Source organism: Mytilus trossulus, chromosome 2, assembly GCF_036588685.1.
Source record: "Mytilus trossulus isolate FHL-02 chromosome 2, PNRI_Mtr1.1.1.hap1, whole genome shotgun sequence".
NCBI classification, from domain to species: Eukaryota; Metazoa; Mollusca; class Bivalvia; order Mytilida; family Mytilidae; genus Mytilus; species Mytilus trossulus.
Genome location: NC_086374.1, coordinates 21,474,152 through 21,493,243, shown reverse-complemented (window position 1 = coordinate 21,493,243; position 19,092 = coordinate 21,474,152). Strand labels below are relative to the sequence as shown.

Below are 19,092 nucleotides of genomic sequence, written 5' to 3'. Positions count from 1 at the left end.
CCTCTAGAATAGGCAGTTTCACAATAACTTTGAAACCCGTCTTTGATTGTTGATAAAATAGATGTTAATAATTTAGAAAGAGGTTTCGTGGAGCACTTGGAAGACCAAGCAATATACCGTTGTTTGTATGGACACTTATGTAGTTTAGGTATCCAATATAGTGATGGAAGATCCAGTTCTTCATCTTTGGTTGAAATACCAAAGGAACCAAGAACAGACCTATGATTATCCAGGATTTCCTCTTTGGTAAGTGTCGTGAGGGTATATGTTGAGTTTCCAAGTGAATTGTCTATACCTAATTCGTTTATCAAGCAATTAATGTAATGACTTTTACAGACAAAAACGATGTTATTTGGGGCTTTGTCTGCGGGGACAACAACATATTTATCATGGAGCTCGGATAGGTGTTTAGCAACATTAGGGTCTTTAAAGATTGACGTAGCATGGCATTGATGGACCCATTCAGAGTCTTAATTCTGATTTGTATTAACGACCTGACTGCCTTAATCCATTCGGATAGAGTGTCTACGTCTTCCTTCAAGTCGCTATATTTTACGGCAATCTACCTATAACGACTTTGCACTTGTATAGAGAAAGTACAGGTACATGCTAACAATTAATAACCAATTTGACAATTGTTTATGAGATAGATTAGTCAAAGAAGCATTTACAGTCCTTTTAATAGAGAAGACATCGCCCTGACCTTATTTCCCTTCCTTTCGAAAATTAACCACAGACTCTCAAAATGTTACAAGTTAAAAAAAACTTGACACCACGTTTCAAATTCGAAGTAATTTATTTAAACAATTATATAACAATTGCTGTTGGTGTAGGGATCATTTTCATAAAAAACATTAATTCAAGGGCAGAAATTAGTAGATATACCCAAACACTGATTCTGAAAGATTAATTTCAGTTATCAATGTAAATGTAGAATACAGATGCAGATACTCTTATGAAAAAAGAGTAGAACAAACTAGGCAACGTTGAGAGTCGGACGTGTAAACATTCTATTCGCTCGTGTATTTAACAACGTTTTTGCCTTTAACGACAGAAATGTTTGTGTTTTTGAAAATTGATTATACTACGGTTCTTGATATTATAAACTTGTCGAAACATTTATTATTTGTAAATATAAATCAACGTGCAGACATTGCATACGTCTAGACATTTAATATGGTAATAAACAAAAAGGTAATCGGCCAAAATACCTTTCCCATGGTATCCTATATTCATTCCTTGAAAAAGAAGGTTCAATGGTAAGTCTTACCTGGTTGCTGATGACGAGTAACTATTCAATTTAGTATATACTTTGTCTTTATATTTGGTATAAACCGATTACTTTCGTTTTCAACCGGAGTTCCTATTTGATTAAAGGGACACAATCTACCTATTTATTTTTAAATATTCCTAAATTAATTTGACTTAAACTTTCAAAGTAAATAGACTACTCATTTGTTTACATTAATTAATAAAAGATCCAAATAAAAACAAACTATCTTGAATTAAAATTGCATTTCAACAAGGAAACCAGTGTGACAAAATAAAAATTAAAACTTTGACAAAAAAGGATTTTCTTTTTATACATCTGTTTTGTTAAACATCTTATTTGAAAATCAAATCATGACATGATCTTTTTATCTTATATGCTTCAACAATGGAGAAAAAACAGATTAATGGTTTAACCCTTTAAAGAAGTATTCATGTTCAAGTTTTGATATTTTTATCATATACTTCAGCATGAAAAAATACATAAAAAAAACCCTATTTTTAAAACTTTCAAAATATGCATTTTTTTGTATCACTTGTTTGCATCACTAACTTTCTAATATCTTTTTTTTTTCTATCCTACGTTTTTAAGTTTTCACTGAAAATTGTTCATCTTGATTTGTTTTCCGGAATTAAGCGCGTGACGGACGTCAAATTTATATGTAATACATCCATATGAAATCTTTCTATGGTGGCACGGTAGTATTTCCTGGTCCATAAGGGATAATGATAGCATTTTTAGAATTTTCACCACTTTCTAACACTGCAAAAACATTCTACATTTACAGTTAGCTAAAGTACTTTCATTTTACTATTCATAAATGAATTTGAATATGTATCATGACTGTTTACTTTTTTTGCTTTTTTTAAAAACCTACGGCCACTAGCACGTTTAGGTCTTTTACGGTGAAGTGAATACAAACTTTATTAAAATCTCAAAAATTCATTTACATCTGTATGTAAGATTATTTCATATTTTTATACACCTGATTTATCTCTCAGTTTGGGAAAGTATATTCAGTTGATACTGTCACACTGTTTATATACATTGACCTAAGTAGGGTACACAAAATATCAACCTGAATTCTGGAATGCAAATACTACCGGTGCCACAATAATCATATGCCTAAACAGAGGAGAAAAACAACAAAATAGTATATTTTTTTATTGCTGAAAAAAACTGAGATTCTGATACGAGAAAATGACATGTTACGATACACCTTTTATATCATGTATATATAACAGCAGAAGAAATACACACACAAATGATTTTTAAAACTATGAAAAAATGCACTTTATTGTATCATTTGTTTTTAAAATAGATTTTCATTTTTTCTGATATTTCTTTATCCTATTTTTGTTATGTATTTTTCAGTAAAACCGTACTATCCATTGAGATATTTATGCCGCAATTTGCCGCAAGTGACACAAAAATACCTACATGTTCGATAACGTTACGGTAAGACATGTGATAATAACCATAAGCTGATGATAAAGTTTTTTTTATCAACCTGCTAAGCGCAATTATGAAAAATATTGAACTTACGTAAATTCAATGCTATTATTATACTGTAATAAACAGCTGCGCCATGAGTACATAATACGCCCGTCGTCTTGTGGGTGTGGTATGGTTTCTTCTTATTTTCAAAAGATGAACGTTGAACATAAGTTGATTACTTTTACTTCATTTGGTCACGTATCAGAAGTTGTCTGATAGCCATTCTTACCACATCTTCTTAAACGATACATTTAGTAGGTATACGTTTTAGGTGTAATACCACCAAATCATGATACGTCACATCCGGTTGCATACGAAAGTAGGTCTAAAAAATATTCCCTTGAATTTGACCGTTGTAGGTAATTAATCCTACTTTTTATTGCAGTAAAACTATGTATGTGTCATAAACATATGTCTTGGGTATTTCAAAACACCATTATTTTTTATTTGTGATTCCTATAGAAAATTTTGTAATCTTGAAGTTTTTACTCTACGTCTCAGTCAACTACTGCTTGGCGAATCCGATAAACGTTCAATAACATATGACTTAATAAAAACTCTGATTAAATATGAAATGCATTCCTTTCTTGAGATTTACATGGATGATTTGTATATCCCGGATAAAAAACTATGGTCCAAAATTGTTAATCAATCAATTGAAATCAGAGAAGAAAATATTTGGAATTCAGCTATGCAGAGTCGACCAGAGCTTTGTCGTTACTATGAAATACAAAACAGACTATCTATTCACAGACTTTTACATCTTGCCGTTGTCTATCCGTACTTGAATACTAAATTATTAGTCATGGTAAAACTGGGCTCAATAGGCATAAAGGATGGTCAGTGCTCTTTATGTGGACGTTACTCCACAGATATTGTTCAACACTTAATTTTGTAGCGTGAAAAACTTTTGGATGTAAGAAATAACATGTTTTACGGAATTGTTGACGTTTTACCGGTCCAGGAATCTGTACGTTTTTTTCAGCAAAATTATAGTGATATAATCGTAGCTTTACTTGGTGGCATTACAGATTTTATGCATTCTGTGAACTCTGACAACTGGAGAAACATGATGTGTTGCTTGGCAGATCATATATTTCATCTGTACGGTAAATTTAAAGGCGAATTTTCTGAGCATAGGTTTAATTTTGGTCACTAAATTATTTGCATAAAACAAATGTAGCATGTAGATATAATATACATATATATTGTATATATATGTAAAATGGGTTTTTTCTCTATGTTTTTTTTTGTGTGCACGTGTGTGTGCTTTAATTATAATTATATGTTGTCCATTTCTTGTAATTAGTATACTTGTGTTTAAAAATGTAAATATTCAGTATATTGGAGGAAATAAAGAGAATCAATTAATCAATCAATCAATCACCTAATATGGGAAGCTGTACATGCACCTATGGCCTTGTGAGTAATCTCATGTGTTAAAATTTATTGCTATTTAAGTGAAATAATACAAAAAATTAAATATTCTGAGTGGATGAGTCTCCAAAACACATTTTATGAGAAAATTATCTTGAAATAGGACTGTAGCATGAATATTCAGTTGACAGAACAAGCCATACTAAGTGCATATATTTATTTTTTGGAGGGGGTTGGCTTTTTCTCCTTATTTCTTATATTTTGCTATGATATAACATTTTCCTAGGTAATACTGAAATAAATATATAGTTATAAGTAGATGAAATTATTTTTAATGTTGTAGCGACAAGTTATTCACTAAAAGAGAAGCCTTTTATGTCCCTCTTTGGAACGCGGCATAAATTTAATTTTTACGTAAGGACTTATTGAAATCTCCTTGGAAACAGTAAACTTTTATAAGGATTGTTCATTCTGCTAAAATGCTTTAATTACTCATTTCTTATAACATTTCTTCCATAAATGAGTGAAAGTTACCCCAATATTTTTATTTATTGGCCTGAAAAGATGAAATTTTGAGGAAATGAGAGGTAGAAATTGACCCAAAGAGACCTTTTAAAGAAGACAAAGAGGTTTATTAGTGGCATTTTATCTTCCTGAAATCATCTTGTGTATCATTTTCAACTGTTTGTAGGCAGATAAGATAGATATTTGATCATTTATTGGTCCACACTCTATTCTATCTTGATGCGGCTTGGTTTGGATTTGTCAAAGAAATTTTGTTCGAATCGATGTAGATGTCGTCTTTCCATATACTAGATTTTTCTCAAACTATTACACTGAGTATGACAAAACTTGACAGAAATGCTTGAAATAACCAGTATTACAAAATGAAAAAGTCACATTCAGTTTATTGAACAAAAAGGTCTTCTTTAGGTGTAAAACCACCAAATCATGATACGTCACATCCGGTTGCATACGAAAGTAGGTCTAAAAAAATATTCTTTTGAATTTGACCGTTGTAGGTGATTAATCCTACATTTTAATGCAGTAAAACTATTTCTGTGTCATAAACATATGTCTTGGGTATTTCAAAACACCATTATTTTTTATTTGTGATTTCTATAGAAAATTTTGTAATCTTGAAGTTTTTACTCTACGTCTCGGTCAACTACTGCTTGGCGGATCCGATAAACGTTCAATAACATATGACTTAATAAAAACTCTGATTAAATATGAAATGCATTCCTTTCTTGAGATTTACATGGATGATTTGTATATCCCGGATAAAAAACTATGGTCCAAAATTGTTAATCAATTAATTGAAATCAAAGAAGAAAATATTTGGAATTCAGCTATGCAGAGTCGACCAGAGCTTTGTAGTTACTATGAAATACAAAACATACTATCTATTCACAGACTTTTACATCTTGCCGTTGTCTTTCCGCACTTGAATACTAAATTATTAGTCATGGTAAAACTGGGCTCAATAGGCATAAAGGATGGTCAGTGCTCTTTATGTGGATGTTCTCCACAGATATTGTTCAACACTTAATTTTGTAGCGTGAAAAACTTTTGGATGTAAGAAATAACATGTTTTACGGAATTGTTGACGTTTTACCGGGCCAGGAATCTGTACGCTTTTTTCAGCAAAATTATAGTGATATAATCGTAGCTTTACTTGGTGGCATTACAGATTTTATGCATTCTGTGAACTCTGACAACTGGAGAAACATGATGTGTTGCTTGGCAGATCATATATTTCATCTGTACGGTAAATTTAAAGGCGAATTTTCTGAGCATAGGTTTAATTTTGGTCACTAAATTATTTGCATAAAACAAATGTAGCATGTAGATATAATATACATATATATTGTATATATATGTAAAATGGGTTTTTTTTCTTTTTGTTTTTTTTTGTGTGCACGTGTGTGTGCTTTAATTGTAATTATATGTTGTCCATTTCTTGTAATTAGTATACTTGTGTTTAAAAATGTAAATCTTCAGTATATTGGAGGAAATAAAGAGAATCAATCAATCAATCAATCAATCACATAATATGGGAAGCTGTACATGCACCTATGGCCTTGTGAGTAATCTCATGTGTTTTGGGTATTTCAAAACACCATTATTTTTTATTTGGGATTTCTATAGAAACTTTGGAATCTTGAGGTTACATGGTGACTAAACCTTGTACACAGATAAAATAAGGGGAGAAATTTGATTGGTTACTTCCAATGATGGTTATTTTCTTATATGCAATGAAATGATATGTAAAACTTTTTCTATAGAACTGGACAGAATACAACTTTACTCATGCCAAGTTTTTCTTTATTTGAAACAAGGATGAATTCTGCACAATTTTTTGAAAAGTGCAAATTTAACAAAGACTAATAGGGAAAAAATCAATGGTGGTATTACACCTAATACTACATATTCAAGATTTGATAAATTTCTTAATTTTTTAACTTTTTTTAGTAGATAAAAAGATCATATATATTTGTTGTCACATGGTAACGGCTATACAATGAAGAGAACTACATATTCAGAAAATATATCTGGTGCAAGAAAATTGATACCGTTAATTTTATTAGAAATAGTTAGGATGCAAATAAAACCTTTTTTTCTAATAACAAATGCAAACATATTAATTTATCTTTTTATTCAAAACGGCAGATTTTCAACTTGATAGTTTTAACGTATTAATATAAGATATAAAGCAACTGCACTTTATTAAAATAACTCGGAAATTCATGTGTTATATTTCTGCCAACCTTACAAGGAACTTATCATAGGAAACGAATTTTGATGAACATTAACTTTGATTTTTGCATCAGAAAAAAGGTGTTTGTCAAATTTAAAACGAATACGGAAGGAAAATTTGAAAATATTAATTTTAAAATGAGCATAATCCATAATCATAAGGATAACGTATTTGCTTCTAAGTACTATGTTAAAATAGTTGTTACTACACTGAAGTACATATTATTTTATCTATGCCGAGACTTTGGATTTCAAAAGTACAAACCAGTTCAATCGCAAATAAACATTATGCTACAATCTTAACTGAGCAAAATGCATTCCTGACAAATTGGTAAACATCTTTTCATAAGTATCAAAGCAATGGTATATGATATTTTCTATGCCCTTGGTATTTGCAAGATACCGACGATATATTTTGTTTTAGATATCATACAATATTGTCGGCTCTTCTATTTTATGAAACAACATTTAAAAGTAATGCAGAACACGTTTCACATGCGTGTAACAGAAATTCATAAAATTGCACTTGACATTTTCCCCCCAGATTAACCTTAACCTTATACTAACTACATAAAGGTTTAAAAGAAAATGGTTGTATGCATTTGTCAAACTCAATAAAATTAAAGGATTTACATCTTTGTCAATAGTTTGTATTTATGGCCCTGGTTAAACGGCCTGCTTGATGTATGTAAAATGTGAAGAGCATTGTACATTAAATCTGTAGTCCTTCAAAAATATTTCACTGAATCTGTAAAACAAAACCCTCTACAATGATCAGTACAACTTATTCAATTCATATGCTAACATAGTTTTCTTCTTAGGAAAGTAAGTGGTCCAAATATATGCCATTTGAGACTAAAACTACATGTTAGTCTTCCATTGAAAACTGAAAAAATAGTCACCAGACCATATTAGCTGCAAACAATTTAAATAAAAGAGTCCTTTTGCAATTAGGCTTATTGTATGACGACACCTAAGCATTGAAATGCGCAAAAGGTCACAAATTTTCCTTTATTATAGCTTCTGTGTGGATCTTTATATGTAAATATGGGCTACGACCAAACTCGGCTCTAAAAGTTTGGTACTGAATTTCTGGAAAAAAACTAAATTCATGCAAAAAAGACTTAATGATTAGGTCTGTTTCAGTTTAAAGCAACTAAATGGACACAATTAATTTGTGTAACAGTTTGAATAAGTACAATTGATTTTCTAATTACTAACACAATTCTATATTTTTATATATTGTTATTGTTATAAAATGCATCTGATACGATAATTTCAAACCTAATTTTGAACTAAATTTTGTTTATCAATTTTTTAGAAATTTACCTGTGACGTCACTTTTGTTGCGTCGATTAAGTCATGTGTCAGACAATATGTGATTCTGTTGTGCTGTTTTTATATGCTGCCTTAGGTTGTTTAAAGTGTTCGTTTTTATACTGTGGTTAGTCAGCAATTCGGAGTTGACATGAATATTCATTTTTTTCTTTTATAAATTTACTGTTTGCAAAAGTACTGAATACTAATCTATATCACAGGCAGAGATAACCTTAGCAGTAATTGGCACAACTGTATGGAATTTTGAGATATCAATGCTCTGACTAATTTGATCTGAGCGTCACTGATGTAGATAAAACGCGCGTCTAGTGTATTGCATTATAAGCCTGGTACCTATGATAACTATTTGCATGTCGAAATGTATTGTTGTGTTTTTTATTTCTCTGTCCTGAATGTTCTTGTATTTATTTGTACTGTAGTCCCGCAAGTAATGTTTTCAATTTAGTGTTATATTTAACATTGTCATAAATGTGCGAGGTTTCGCTAGCCACAAAACCATGTTCAACCCATTATTTTTCTTAAAATGTCCTTTATCATGTCAGAAAAATGGCAGGTGTTATTGTTTCTGTGTGTGTTACATTGCCATTTGGTTTTTTGTTGGACTTAAGTGTTTCTGTTGATTCCCACGTTTTTGTTCGTAAACCGTGGATTTGTTTTCTCTAAATCGATGTATGACTCTCGAACAACGGTATACTACTATTGCTTTATTTGGCCTTTTGTAGAAATCTTTTATAAATCATAGATTACTTACTCTCCAGAATACACATTTAACTGATATATAAAAAATAGAGAATCATCAAACATCGCTTTGAAACCAATTGCAGAGAACACAAATTTGAAGACAAAACGAAAACTGAAAGATTATTACAAACAATTTGTGAATTGTATATGGAAAGCAATAATACAGTATGACTTGTGTTCATGTTGTTCATTGTTATCCTTCTGACTTTACTTAAGGATGTATTCTTCTGACATTTCAGTCTCGTTCAGTCTCGTTGAAATCTCGTTCTTGAATTAATTCCAAAACATGTGATGCAGGTGGAAAATATCAATGAATTCCAAAAAATATTATTATCAATATATCTCTGTGAAAAAATTGTGTATTTACAATGAACGGTTTTTGAGTAATGCAGTTTTCAAAATTTTACGCCCATTCAAGTCAGTATTTTTAGCCATAATTTTGAGAAAATGGGTGAGGGGTACAAAAAAATGATTTTACAAGAATCATGTATATCCCATTTCATTTTGGTCTTTTTAAATTTCTTAGATATGTTTTCTATCAATCATTTATAACAAAAAAGTTGAAATTATATGCATTTTGTTCTTTAAACTGAGAAAATCACAAAAATAGAAAAATGACAGCATGGTAAATTTTATCCCAAAAAGCGTCAAAGTATTATAAAACTTTCTTATATTAACACCTACCTATAGTTTTTTGGGGTTAAATTTATTCAGATTGGTCCACTTCATCTTTATAGAAAGTATGAAAAAAAGTTTAATTGTGGAACTGTGATTTTTTTCCAGATAATAGCCCAAAAATAGGTAAAAATCGATGAAAAATGGGTAATTTATCAAAATTGGGCATTTTCGAAGGGCCGTAGCAAAAAAAGAAGTGCACCACCATATGATTTTTTCATTGCCAATTATTTTGTTACAGTCTTATAAACCCCAAAATCAGGTTAAGAAAAAAAGTTTAATTCTAGAAATGTTTGGCTCCACAGAGGTGTACATCCTTAAACAATGAAATGACCGTCACTTATCCTTCTAACATTTGATCTATCTATGTTCATCCATTTTTTTCATCACGGTCTTACACATACAAGGAAGGCTGAGAATAGCCAGTTAACATCCTTGTCAATATCCCGGAAGTTCCCACGATTGTATTTACAACTGCGATTTAACTCTTTGTCGTCTTTTTGATAGTTTTCATGTGAGGAACACGTTGAATCATTGAAATAACTGTAATGTTCGTCGTATGGATCCGACAGCTCCGTCAGTCTCCTCACTGAGATACAAAGATAATTCAGAGGGAGAAGATATCTAGATTGAAATAAAATAATGATATAGAAATGCGCATGCAGATATACAATAAACAATAAGGGGGAAATAAATGCGTTCCTAACAAGCATTCTGTGAGTATTGCATGGCAATACATAGTCCCCTATCGGTTAAAAATTCATTGAAATGAAACAAAATTCTAACTTGATCTATAAATTTTCATGGTGTAATTAACTACATAAAAATATCAAGTCATATATTTATGCATGACGGAAAAAAACTGTTGAAAACTGATAATTTAACCAAATTTATCAGACCAGAACAAAATTCCATCTTGATCTGTAACTTGCATTGTCATTATAAAACTATATAATAATTTAAGAAAGACCCAAAAAATAATGTGGAAAACTGATTATTTAAGTGAATTTTCACATGGCCTAGGCAATGATATATATCCCTTGCTAACACTCAGGATAAAATGTGAATATTATGGCTCAGGCCATTTGTAAATTTTCACCACATTTATGGCTTGCATGAATTATTTTGAAAATGAAAAATATCCTTTATCAAAATTTAATTGTCATCTTTATAAAAGAGTTCACTTCGTCCAAATTTTTTTTATAAATTTATAGCATTCAGAAAATTAGTTTATACAGAATAAAAGCAAACCTTCCATTAAATTCTTCAAATAATTTACCAAGGAAAATGGAACAAATCCAAAATGTCATTTAAATACAAAATGTAATCCTGTTATCTATGAAGAGTTCATTTAACATTGAAACAATATCGTTGAAAATTTTGTAAAAAATGAGTTATTTCCCGTTGAACAAAATATGTAGTTATTATTAGCATTTTGTCAAAAATTTAGTTCTAGGGAAAGGGCCTCCACTGAACAAGTAGAAAAGCTAAAATCGAAAAAAATGTACTTGACCTTTAACTTGTCACGATAAAACAACAAAATACCAAATCAATATCTTTAAGCATGAAGCACAGTCTGATTTGCCAAACTGATAGATGGACAAGGTACAAACCTGAAGTTTCCAACATTTTTTTGTTTAATAATGAAGGGCCAGTGAAAAATATGAACATGAAACAAAGAAGAGGAAAAGACAGATGTAATGCCAGTGGCATAAAAGACAATAAATTTAATGGGAAATCATTGATTTACAAAACTATAATCAACTCAAAATTAATCTACCCAAACGCATTGATCAATTTGTTTGCAGCAACTTTTTGTCTAGCCTGAGACATTTAGATCACTTAAAGATGCATAGCCAGCCTTAATGCCGGCTTCGGTGTTGATGTCAATATTAAGGTTCATGAGGTTTGAAATACACCATAGAGGTTTTCTTAGATACAAACATTTGGTCTACTGCTTTGTTATCATCCAACAGTAAAGTTAATGATTGGTTGAATGAAATGTATAGCAATACATTCACAGGTTTAGTCGAAATACAGACGTTTATCCCGACGACTCGTGTAGGCAGAATGCGAGAGTTCACGATCTATTGAAAGGAAGACAAACCTCAGATTTAAAAAAAAAAATTAAACAACTTGATGAAATCCATCCTATGGACAAATTCAATGTTAAAATAAAATGAAATAAAACACAAAAACGTCAGAAAAGCTGTACAGAGAACGGTCTCAGCAAATGAATAAACTGTCCATTATTATTCTATCGGTTACCTCCTTAACATCACCAAGAGCAAATTTTAGCTTTAATAAGGTCTATACCCACATTGAACAAAACAAAATGCACCTAAATGAGCAATCGATAGTCATCATGTTTACCCTTAAGCTACATAGATAAAATTGAGAATGGAAATGGGGAATGTGTCAAAGAGACAACAACTCGACCAAATAAAAAACAACAGCAGAAGGTCACCAACAGGTCTTCAATGTAGCGAGAAATTCCCGCACCCGGAGGCGTCCTTCAGCTGGCCCCTAAACAAATATATACTGGTTCAGTGATAATGAACGCAATACTAATTTCCAAATTGAACACAAGAAACTAAAATTAAAATAAACCAAGTTGACAACAAATCATATTCATATAAGTGAGTATACTCTAGTTATTGAAACATACAGTTCCCCTGCCAGAAACAAAATCGACTTACATCTTCTAATCTTAAACTCAATTTAGGATTTTAGATAAACTGTCATTATATTTTGAATTATGAAATGTATCTCCCTAATGCATAGCTATCATTCCTTGTTCGTGTTTGAATTATGTGTTGTCCTTTTTTGGTTAAATCAATTCTTCAACGTTTGTGTAGGGCTTTGGATTTGCAAATAGTTTGGCATTTGGCATCAGTGAAAAGACCATATTTGCCAATTTTAATGGCATGACTGTGTTATTTAAAGTGCATGTGTTCACGGTTCAACTTTTATTTTAGTTATAACATGTATAAATCTATCATTGCGTACTTGTTACTGTTACAATGCAACTGATTTCTTGAATTTGGTATACTGAGAACACAAATGAAGATTTATTCAATAAATATGATATGATATGAACCATCGAAAAAATTACCACGATTTTTCAGGGTCATGTGACTGTAGATCTTTTTTTTTTGCAGCTTAAAAAACTTACTTCTGGACTAGGGTTATGTTGAAAATCATTTGTGTAGTACTGATTATCTTCAGTGTGGATATCAAAAATAGCTTGTGTATTCTCCTCTTGGATTGGTGAATAGACTTGATTGGTCAATGAGGATTCTGTTGCTCCCTTTCTACTTGGTGTTTTACTTGGCATTCTTGTATTTCTTTGTATATTCCTGTGCTGCCTAATAGTTTCAAGTTCAGCTTTCGGGTCCTTGTCATAGGCTGATGGCACATAAAAAGGATCATCTCGATTATTTGTTCGTTCTGTAGATTCATAATGAGGACTCTCTTGGCGTTCAATATCTGGACTTAATTGGGCCGTTATCGCTTCGTCTTTCGTTGAAGGCGTTGGTGTGTGTATCGTCTTTTCTATAGAAATTCAAATAAAGTAAAAACTTAATACTAAAATAATGTTATAAATTGCTCATGGATGCTTAGATAATTGAATGATGATGTTGCCGATGTGCAAATCGCGAAGACAATTTTATGATATTTTAGAAAATTACAATAACACAATGTATAATTACCTTCCGTTACAAAAAGCGGTTTGCCTTTCTTGTCCGTTGGAAACAATTCTCTCACTATTTTATTATCGTCTTCAGATGTATCAAACCAACGATCGACGATAAACCAATACTCGTCTGTTTCGATTCCATGATATTCCTTTGTGTCGAAGTTTGGTGTTGTCTGGTGCTGCGACTTGCTTGTTCCAGCTCTTGATCGCCTCTTAATGAGTACCTTTATTATATAACAGTACCAATATAAAATAGTCTTCAATTTTCAAAAAACCACCGCAACTCGAGCCAATGTATTTCGATGTAAAGAAAAAAAAAATGGAAAGAGTAGTCTAAAATTATAAACTCATCATAGAAACCAGGACAAAAGTTTGTGTATACGCCAGACGCGCGTTTTGTCTACAAAAGACTCAACAGTGACGCTCAAATCCAAGCTACAAACTAAAACAGAGGGAAACACATCAAGTATAATATTAGTCTACATCGATTTCGCCAAACACAATCTATATGAAGCGCCATGATATCCATGTATCTACCATAGGGGATTTTAACGAAATGGATTGTGTGTCTACTCTTGAATATAAAAACTACTTATGACTACAAAGGACAGCATCTTCCAATTTAATATTTTAAATAGAAGATTTCAAGAAAATTGTAAGCATCTGTTCTATACTACACGGGATTAAGATTTACTGTGAGAACACATACTCTATGGTGATGTGAATTAGATGTGGATACTAAAACTTTAAGTAAATCCGTTTGACTGTTTACATTTCAATATCATTATACGATTACCGTTTACACAAGCAAATTGTATTCGTTTCACTCTCATTATGCTCGATAACTTTACAAACACTGTATGCTTTTACCAAACCGAGCTTTTTAGATTCCGATTTTTTTTTAAATGTGGCCTATAATTCATTCCGTCTTTTTTCAACAACTTATTTAATCAAACTTCTTTTTCTTTTTAGATTATGGTGAGTCGTACGTATGGTGTCTTAAATAACAAGCCTGGTAACTTTGATAACTATTAGCATGTCGAAATGTCCTATTGTAATGTCTATTTGTGTAGTTCTTTGTCCTGAATGTTCTTGCATCTATTCGTACTGCAGTCAAGTCATTAGCCGCAAAGCCAGGTTCAACCCACCATATGTTTTTCTTAAAATCTCCTGTACCTAGCCATTGTTATATTATATAGTTCCCTCTGTGTGTTTTACATTTAAGTGTTGTGTTTCTGTTGTGTCGTAGTTCTCCTCTTATATTTGATGTGTTTCCCTCAGTTTAAATTTGTAACCAGGATTGTAATTTTCTCAATTGAATTATGAATTTCGAACAGTGGTATACTAATGCTTCCTGTAATCGTAGATCCGTTCTTTAACAACATATATATGTTTACCAAACTGAGTTTAAAAATCAGTTGTTGGCCAAACCTGGATGATTAGCATCTCGATCCTATCTTTTCCAATGTGTGATGTTTAACAAAACCATGCTTTTAGAGCATCGACCCTTAATTCATCAATATATTTATCTATTCCGAAAAATTAGATTTCCGGTATTATTCAACTGGTGATATTTACCAAATCTGCTTCATAGCAATGAGACTCGATCTTGGTCATTTCCTTTTCAGTGATTAATGTTTTCCAAACTTGGCTTAAGAGACTTTTGAATCTTTCGTTTTCAAAAGCTGTTGATTGTCAAATTAATAAGAGTATTTTGGTTAACCAGTCTCTATATTTATGCTATTTGATTATGATACTTTTTGCCAAGTGCACAATTATTGGTACGCAAGTGTTCACCTGTATGTAATGCATTTAACAGGGGATAAAATCATCAGGACAAAATTAATTATGTTTGGTTTGTGAAGATATGTTGTGCAGACTATCAAAGGACGATCTACATGACACCAAATAGAAACACAGTAAGTCGCTAAAACTATTATTCAGATATCTTCTAATTGATATGTTATGTCAGGAACTGCATATACCATTATGAAACACCTGGGTTTACCTTTCTATACCGGTATTTGGGAATGTTACGTGTTGTCGATTCTCTTTTAACGTATTATTTGGGGGTCTGTTGTTTGTTCGTATTGTTTCAGTTGGCCTTTGCATTGTTTGTGTTTCTTTGAATGATGGGTTGTTGTGCACTTGTACTTTTCCATGTTCATGCTTTGTTGTGACTTTATTCTAATCAGTTCCATACCTTATGAAGATGCCATCCAGACATGAAACTAGATCCATCATGTCCAATTCTTATTTTCCTTATGTCACCAATGTCAGCGGCTTCTAGCTACAGATAATGTTAGATGTACATAAAATATTAAGTCTTGCGTTAAATGAAATAATAAGAACAATAGACAATGTGCTCAAAGGTTCAAATAAAGGCTGACGTTGTCTATTATACTTGAAAACAACTGTGACAGGAACAGTGCCATAACGCTAAGTTAGAATAAAATTGAATGATGAATAATGAACACTGGTAGGAGCAAAATCATTTTGTGTCGAGCTCGGACTTCCCTTCTTGTTTTTTTTTTACTTTCTGCTAAACCAATATATATGTATATATGCATATATAAATTGGAACGTAATGCGTATTTTGGCCATTCGCGTATTATCATGAGCATATGCATAAATATACTCATATGGACCGACAATACTCGTTTGTTTATTAACAAATTTATTTTCATCTATGAGTATTAGTAATACTATTTTGACCATAAAGGTATAGTTCGAATAATTTCTAACAATCTTCGCTGTAACGCACAGTCCAACTCCGAACCGAACCAACACAATTTACTAACTGAATGCCTTGTTCATGGACCCGCATTTTTCTTTTTATAAATCGTTTGCATGTAAAATTATAAGCCATTTGTAAAAGTCTTATAGAATCCAATTTATTTTTTAATAGTTCTTGAGAATTTTAACTGGTCTTTGTTAAAGCTATGAAAAGTCAAGAGAGAACATTTTCCCGTAAAAATTCCAATGGCCTTTATCTCAAAAACAAGCACATTGACCCCTTTATTTTGTTTTCATTCCTCAATTAATCCTCTCTCAATATAGTGTTGTGGAAATTTATTTATTTTGAAACTGAGCAGCGAGCTTCCTTAAGGATGTATTCTTCTGAGTTTACAGTCTCGTTCAGTCTCGTTGAAATCTCGTTCTTGAATTATTTCCAAAAAATGTGATACAAGTGGAAAATATCAATGAATTTAAAAAAAATTATAATCAAACACATCTCTGTGAAAAAAATGTATGCTTACAATGAACAGTTTTTGAGTAATCCAGTTTTCAAATTTTACGACCAATCAAGTCAGTATTTTTAGAGAAAATTTTGAGAAAATGGGTGAGGGATACAAAAATCATTTTACAAGAATCATGTACAGCCCATATCATTTTGGTCATATCAAATTTCTTAGATATGTATTTTTTCAATCATTTAAAACAAAAAAGTTGAAATACATTTTGTAATATGCATTTTGTTCTTAAAACTGAGAAAAATCACAAAAATAGAAAATTGACAGCATGGTAAAAAATACACAAAAACACGTCAAAATATTATAAAACTTTCTTATATTAACACCTACCTATAGTTCATTTAAGTAAAATTTATTCAGAATGGTCCACTGCATCTTTATAGAAAGTATGAAAAAAAGTTAAATGTGGAACTGTGATTTTTTTTCACGATAATAGCCCAAAAATAGGTAAAAATCGATGAAAAATCATCGAAATCATCGAAATTTGGCATTTTCAAAGGGCCGTAGCAAAAAAAGAAGTGACCACCATATGTTTTTTTCTTCACCAATTATTTTGTTACAGTCTGATAAACCCAAAAATCAGGTTAGGAAAAAAAGATTAATTCTATAAATTTTTGGATCCTCAGAGGTGTACATCCTTAATACGACTTTTCTTGTCGACTGTTTCGTCTTTAACTGAAACCACGATCATGTTTAAATTAACTCTTTAAAACAAATGTTCTTCTAATTTCCACTTATTTGAATTTGATCAATATGGTCTTGCTCTTCTCATACACAAATATTGCCTATGTAAGATAGTATGAATAGGAGCAAGAACATATATAACATACAATAATTACTTAGTATATACACATTAAAATATTTAGAAATTTTCATTTTCATTTGACTATTTCTCAAAACCAATGACACACACCCTTCATATTTTTTGCTTTTCCTTTATCTAAATACTATCAATGTATAAGTCTTTGAAAAATTTAGTTTTCGAAACAAAGGAGCGAACAACCTTAAGAATTACTGTTGTTTTACCAGAAACTCATCTTCCCTTGCTTGTTCAAAATTGTTACTGCTGTCACGTAATTCAATCTTTTCTGTTTCTGTGTCGGTTCCAATTAACTGTATGAATACATCAGAGTCGGTTCCCGCTCCATGGAGGTCGGAGGTCCAGATATGTATTTCATACTGGATAAATGTGCCTATAGAAAATTGTCAACAGTTTCATAAACTTTACACCATCTGCTAATCTGGATTGTTTTTCTAAGAATTATTTACTATGGTATCAATGTATGGTAATTTGTGTAAATCTGAGTCTTTTTTTTATTTTTTTGTTCGAATGCAGTTTTCCTGTAACATTCATTTTAACGATTTTGTCGTTGCCTTTATTATAATGGATTGTTATATTATTAAATAAATAATATATTTCAAAATTGCTTATTTATATAAACGCAAAACATATGAATTAAAAAATACGAACCCCTTTCATTCGCCATTTTGATTTTGCAAGTTAATATAACAAATATCGATATTTTATGAATTTGAACATTAGACATACAATATTAGCTTATGTTTATGTGTACAAACTTTCAAAGGTTTGATGAAATCTTTGAATGCATTTACTGTAAATGGAAGTTAGTGAAAAGAATCAATGTTATCATTATTGAATAGAGAATCCTATATGAATGTTCAGTATAGAAATAAATAATAAACAGTTTTATAATCGAAGTTTAAATAACTTGCCGAAAATTCAATTGATTCTTCCATATCTCATAATACAGGAAAGAACTATTCTTAAGCTAATATTGTATTAATATAGAAAAGAGTTTCCCTTAGAAGAAGATTTTTTTTATATAACTTTTGTATGCAACTTGTAAAAATGATACTTGCGTTTTTACAGTGAAACTTTCTTAATTAAATATTGCTTATTAACAGTAGTTTGTACAGAATTGTCTATTTCAACTTTACAAAATTTAGAAATTGTTAAATCAAATACTACCTTAATTTGTTTATAATGCAATTATCTATAGTTTTAATTATAGTTATTCAAAAATAAAATAAGATGTGAGCCGCCAAAAATTCACAATCAATTTTCATTTTTTCTTTTACCTTTCTACTATGGACCTTACGCTTTAAAAGAAACCAGTAAGGACTTATTAATGTATATGTGGCTATTATTTCCAGTAATAATGAAAAAACTGTCCTGGAACTTTCAGTTTTCAAATTGATTTAATTAGAACCTAATAATAAGTTTTATCTAGGGCTCACGCACGTCGGGAGTACTAAATTAAATGCATTCCATCTTTGGCAGTTGTTTTCCATTGATTTCGTTTGATGTGATGGAGCTCAGTTTGATTTTTGCCATTTGATAAGTGATTTTACGTTTTGAATTTTCTGGGAGTTTGATATTTTTGTTATTTTGTTTAAATAGTTTAAACCTCCAACTTTCTATACTGGTGACAAATTAATGTAACGGCTTCTAAAACGAA

General features: G+C 31.0%; 2 protein-coding genes across 2 annotated transcripts in view; both read right to left on the bottom strand.

Annotated features, from left to right (window-relative positions):
* LOC134706726 (uncharacterized) overlaps positions 1–1,377 on the bottom strand; it is a 31,858-nt gene extending 30,481 nt beyond the window's left edge. The window contains exon 1 of the mRNA XM_063565923.1: positions 1,271–1,377. The gene's annotated coding sequence lies outside the window, so the exon portion shown is untranslated. The remainder of the gene's footprint in view (positions 1–1,270) is intronic.
* An 8,603-nt stretch (positions 1,378–9,980) lies between these two features.
* LOC134705653 (uncharacterized) lies at positions 9,981–18,099 on the bottom strand. Its single transcript, XM_063564372.1, has 6 exons — positions 18,084–18,099; positions 17,639–17,805; positions 15,562–15,648; positions 13,372–13,582; positions 12,834–13,213; positions 9,981–10,282 (listed from the first exon to the last, which is right to left on the bottom strand). Exons 1-6 carry the CDS (start codon positions 18,097–18,099, stop codon positions 10,190–10,192), a joined length of 954 nt encoding a protein of 317 aa, XP_063420442.1. The 3' UTR covers positions 9,981–10,189.
* Positions 18,100–19,092: the final 993 nt, after the last annotated feature.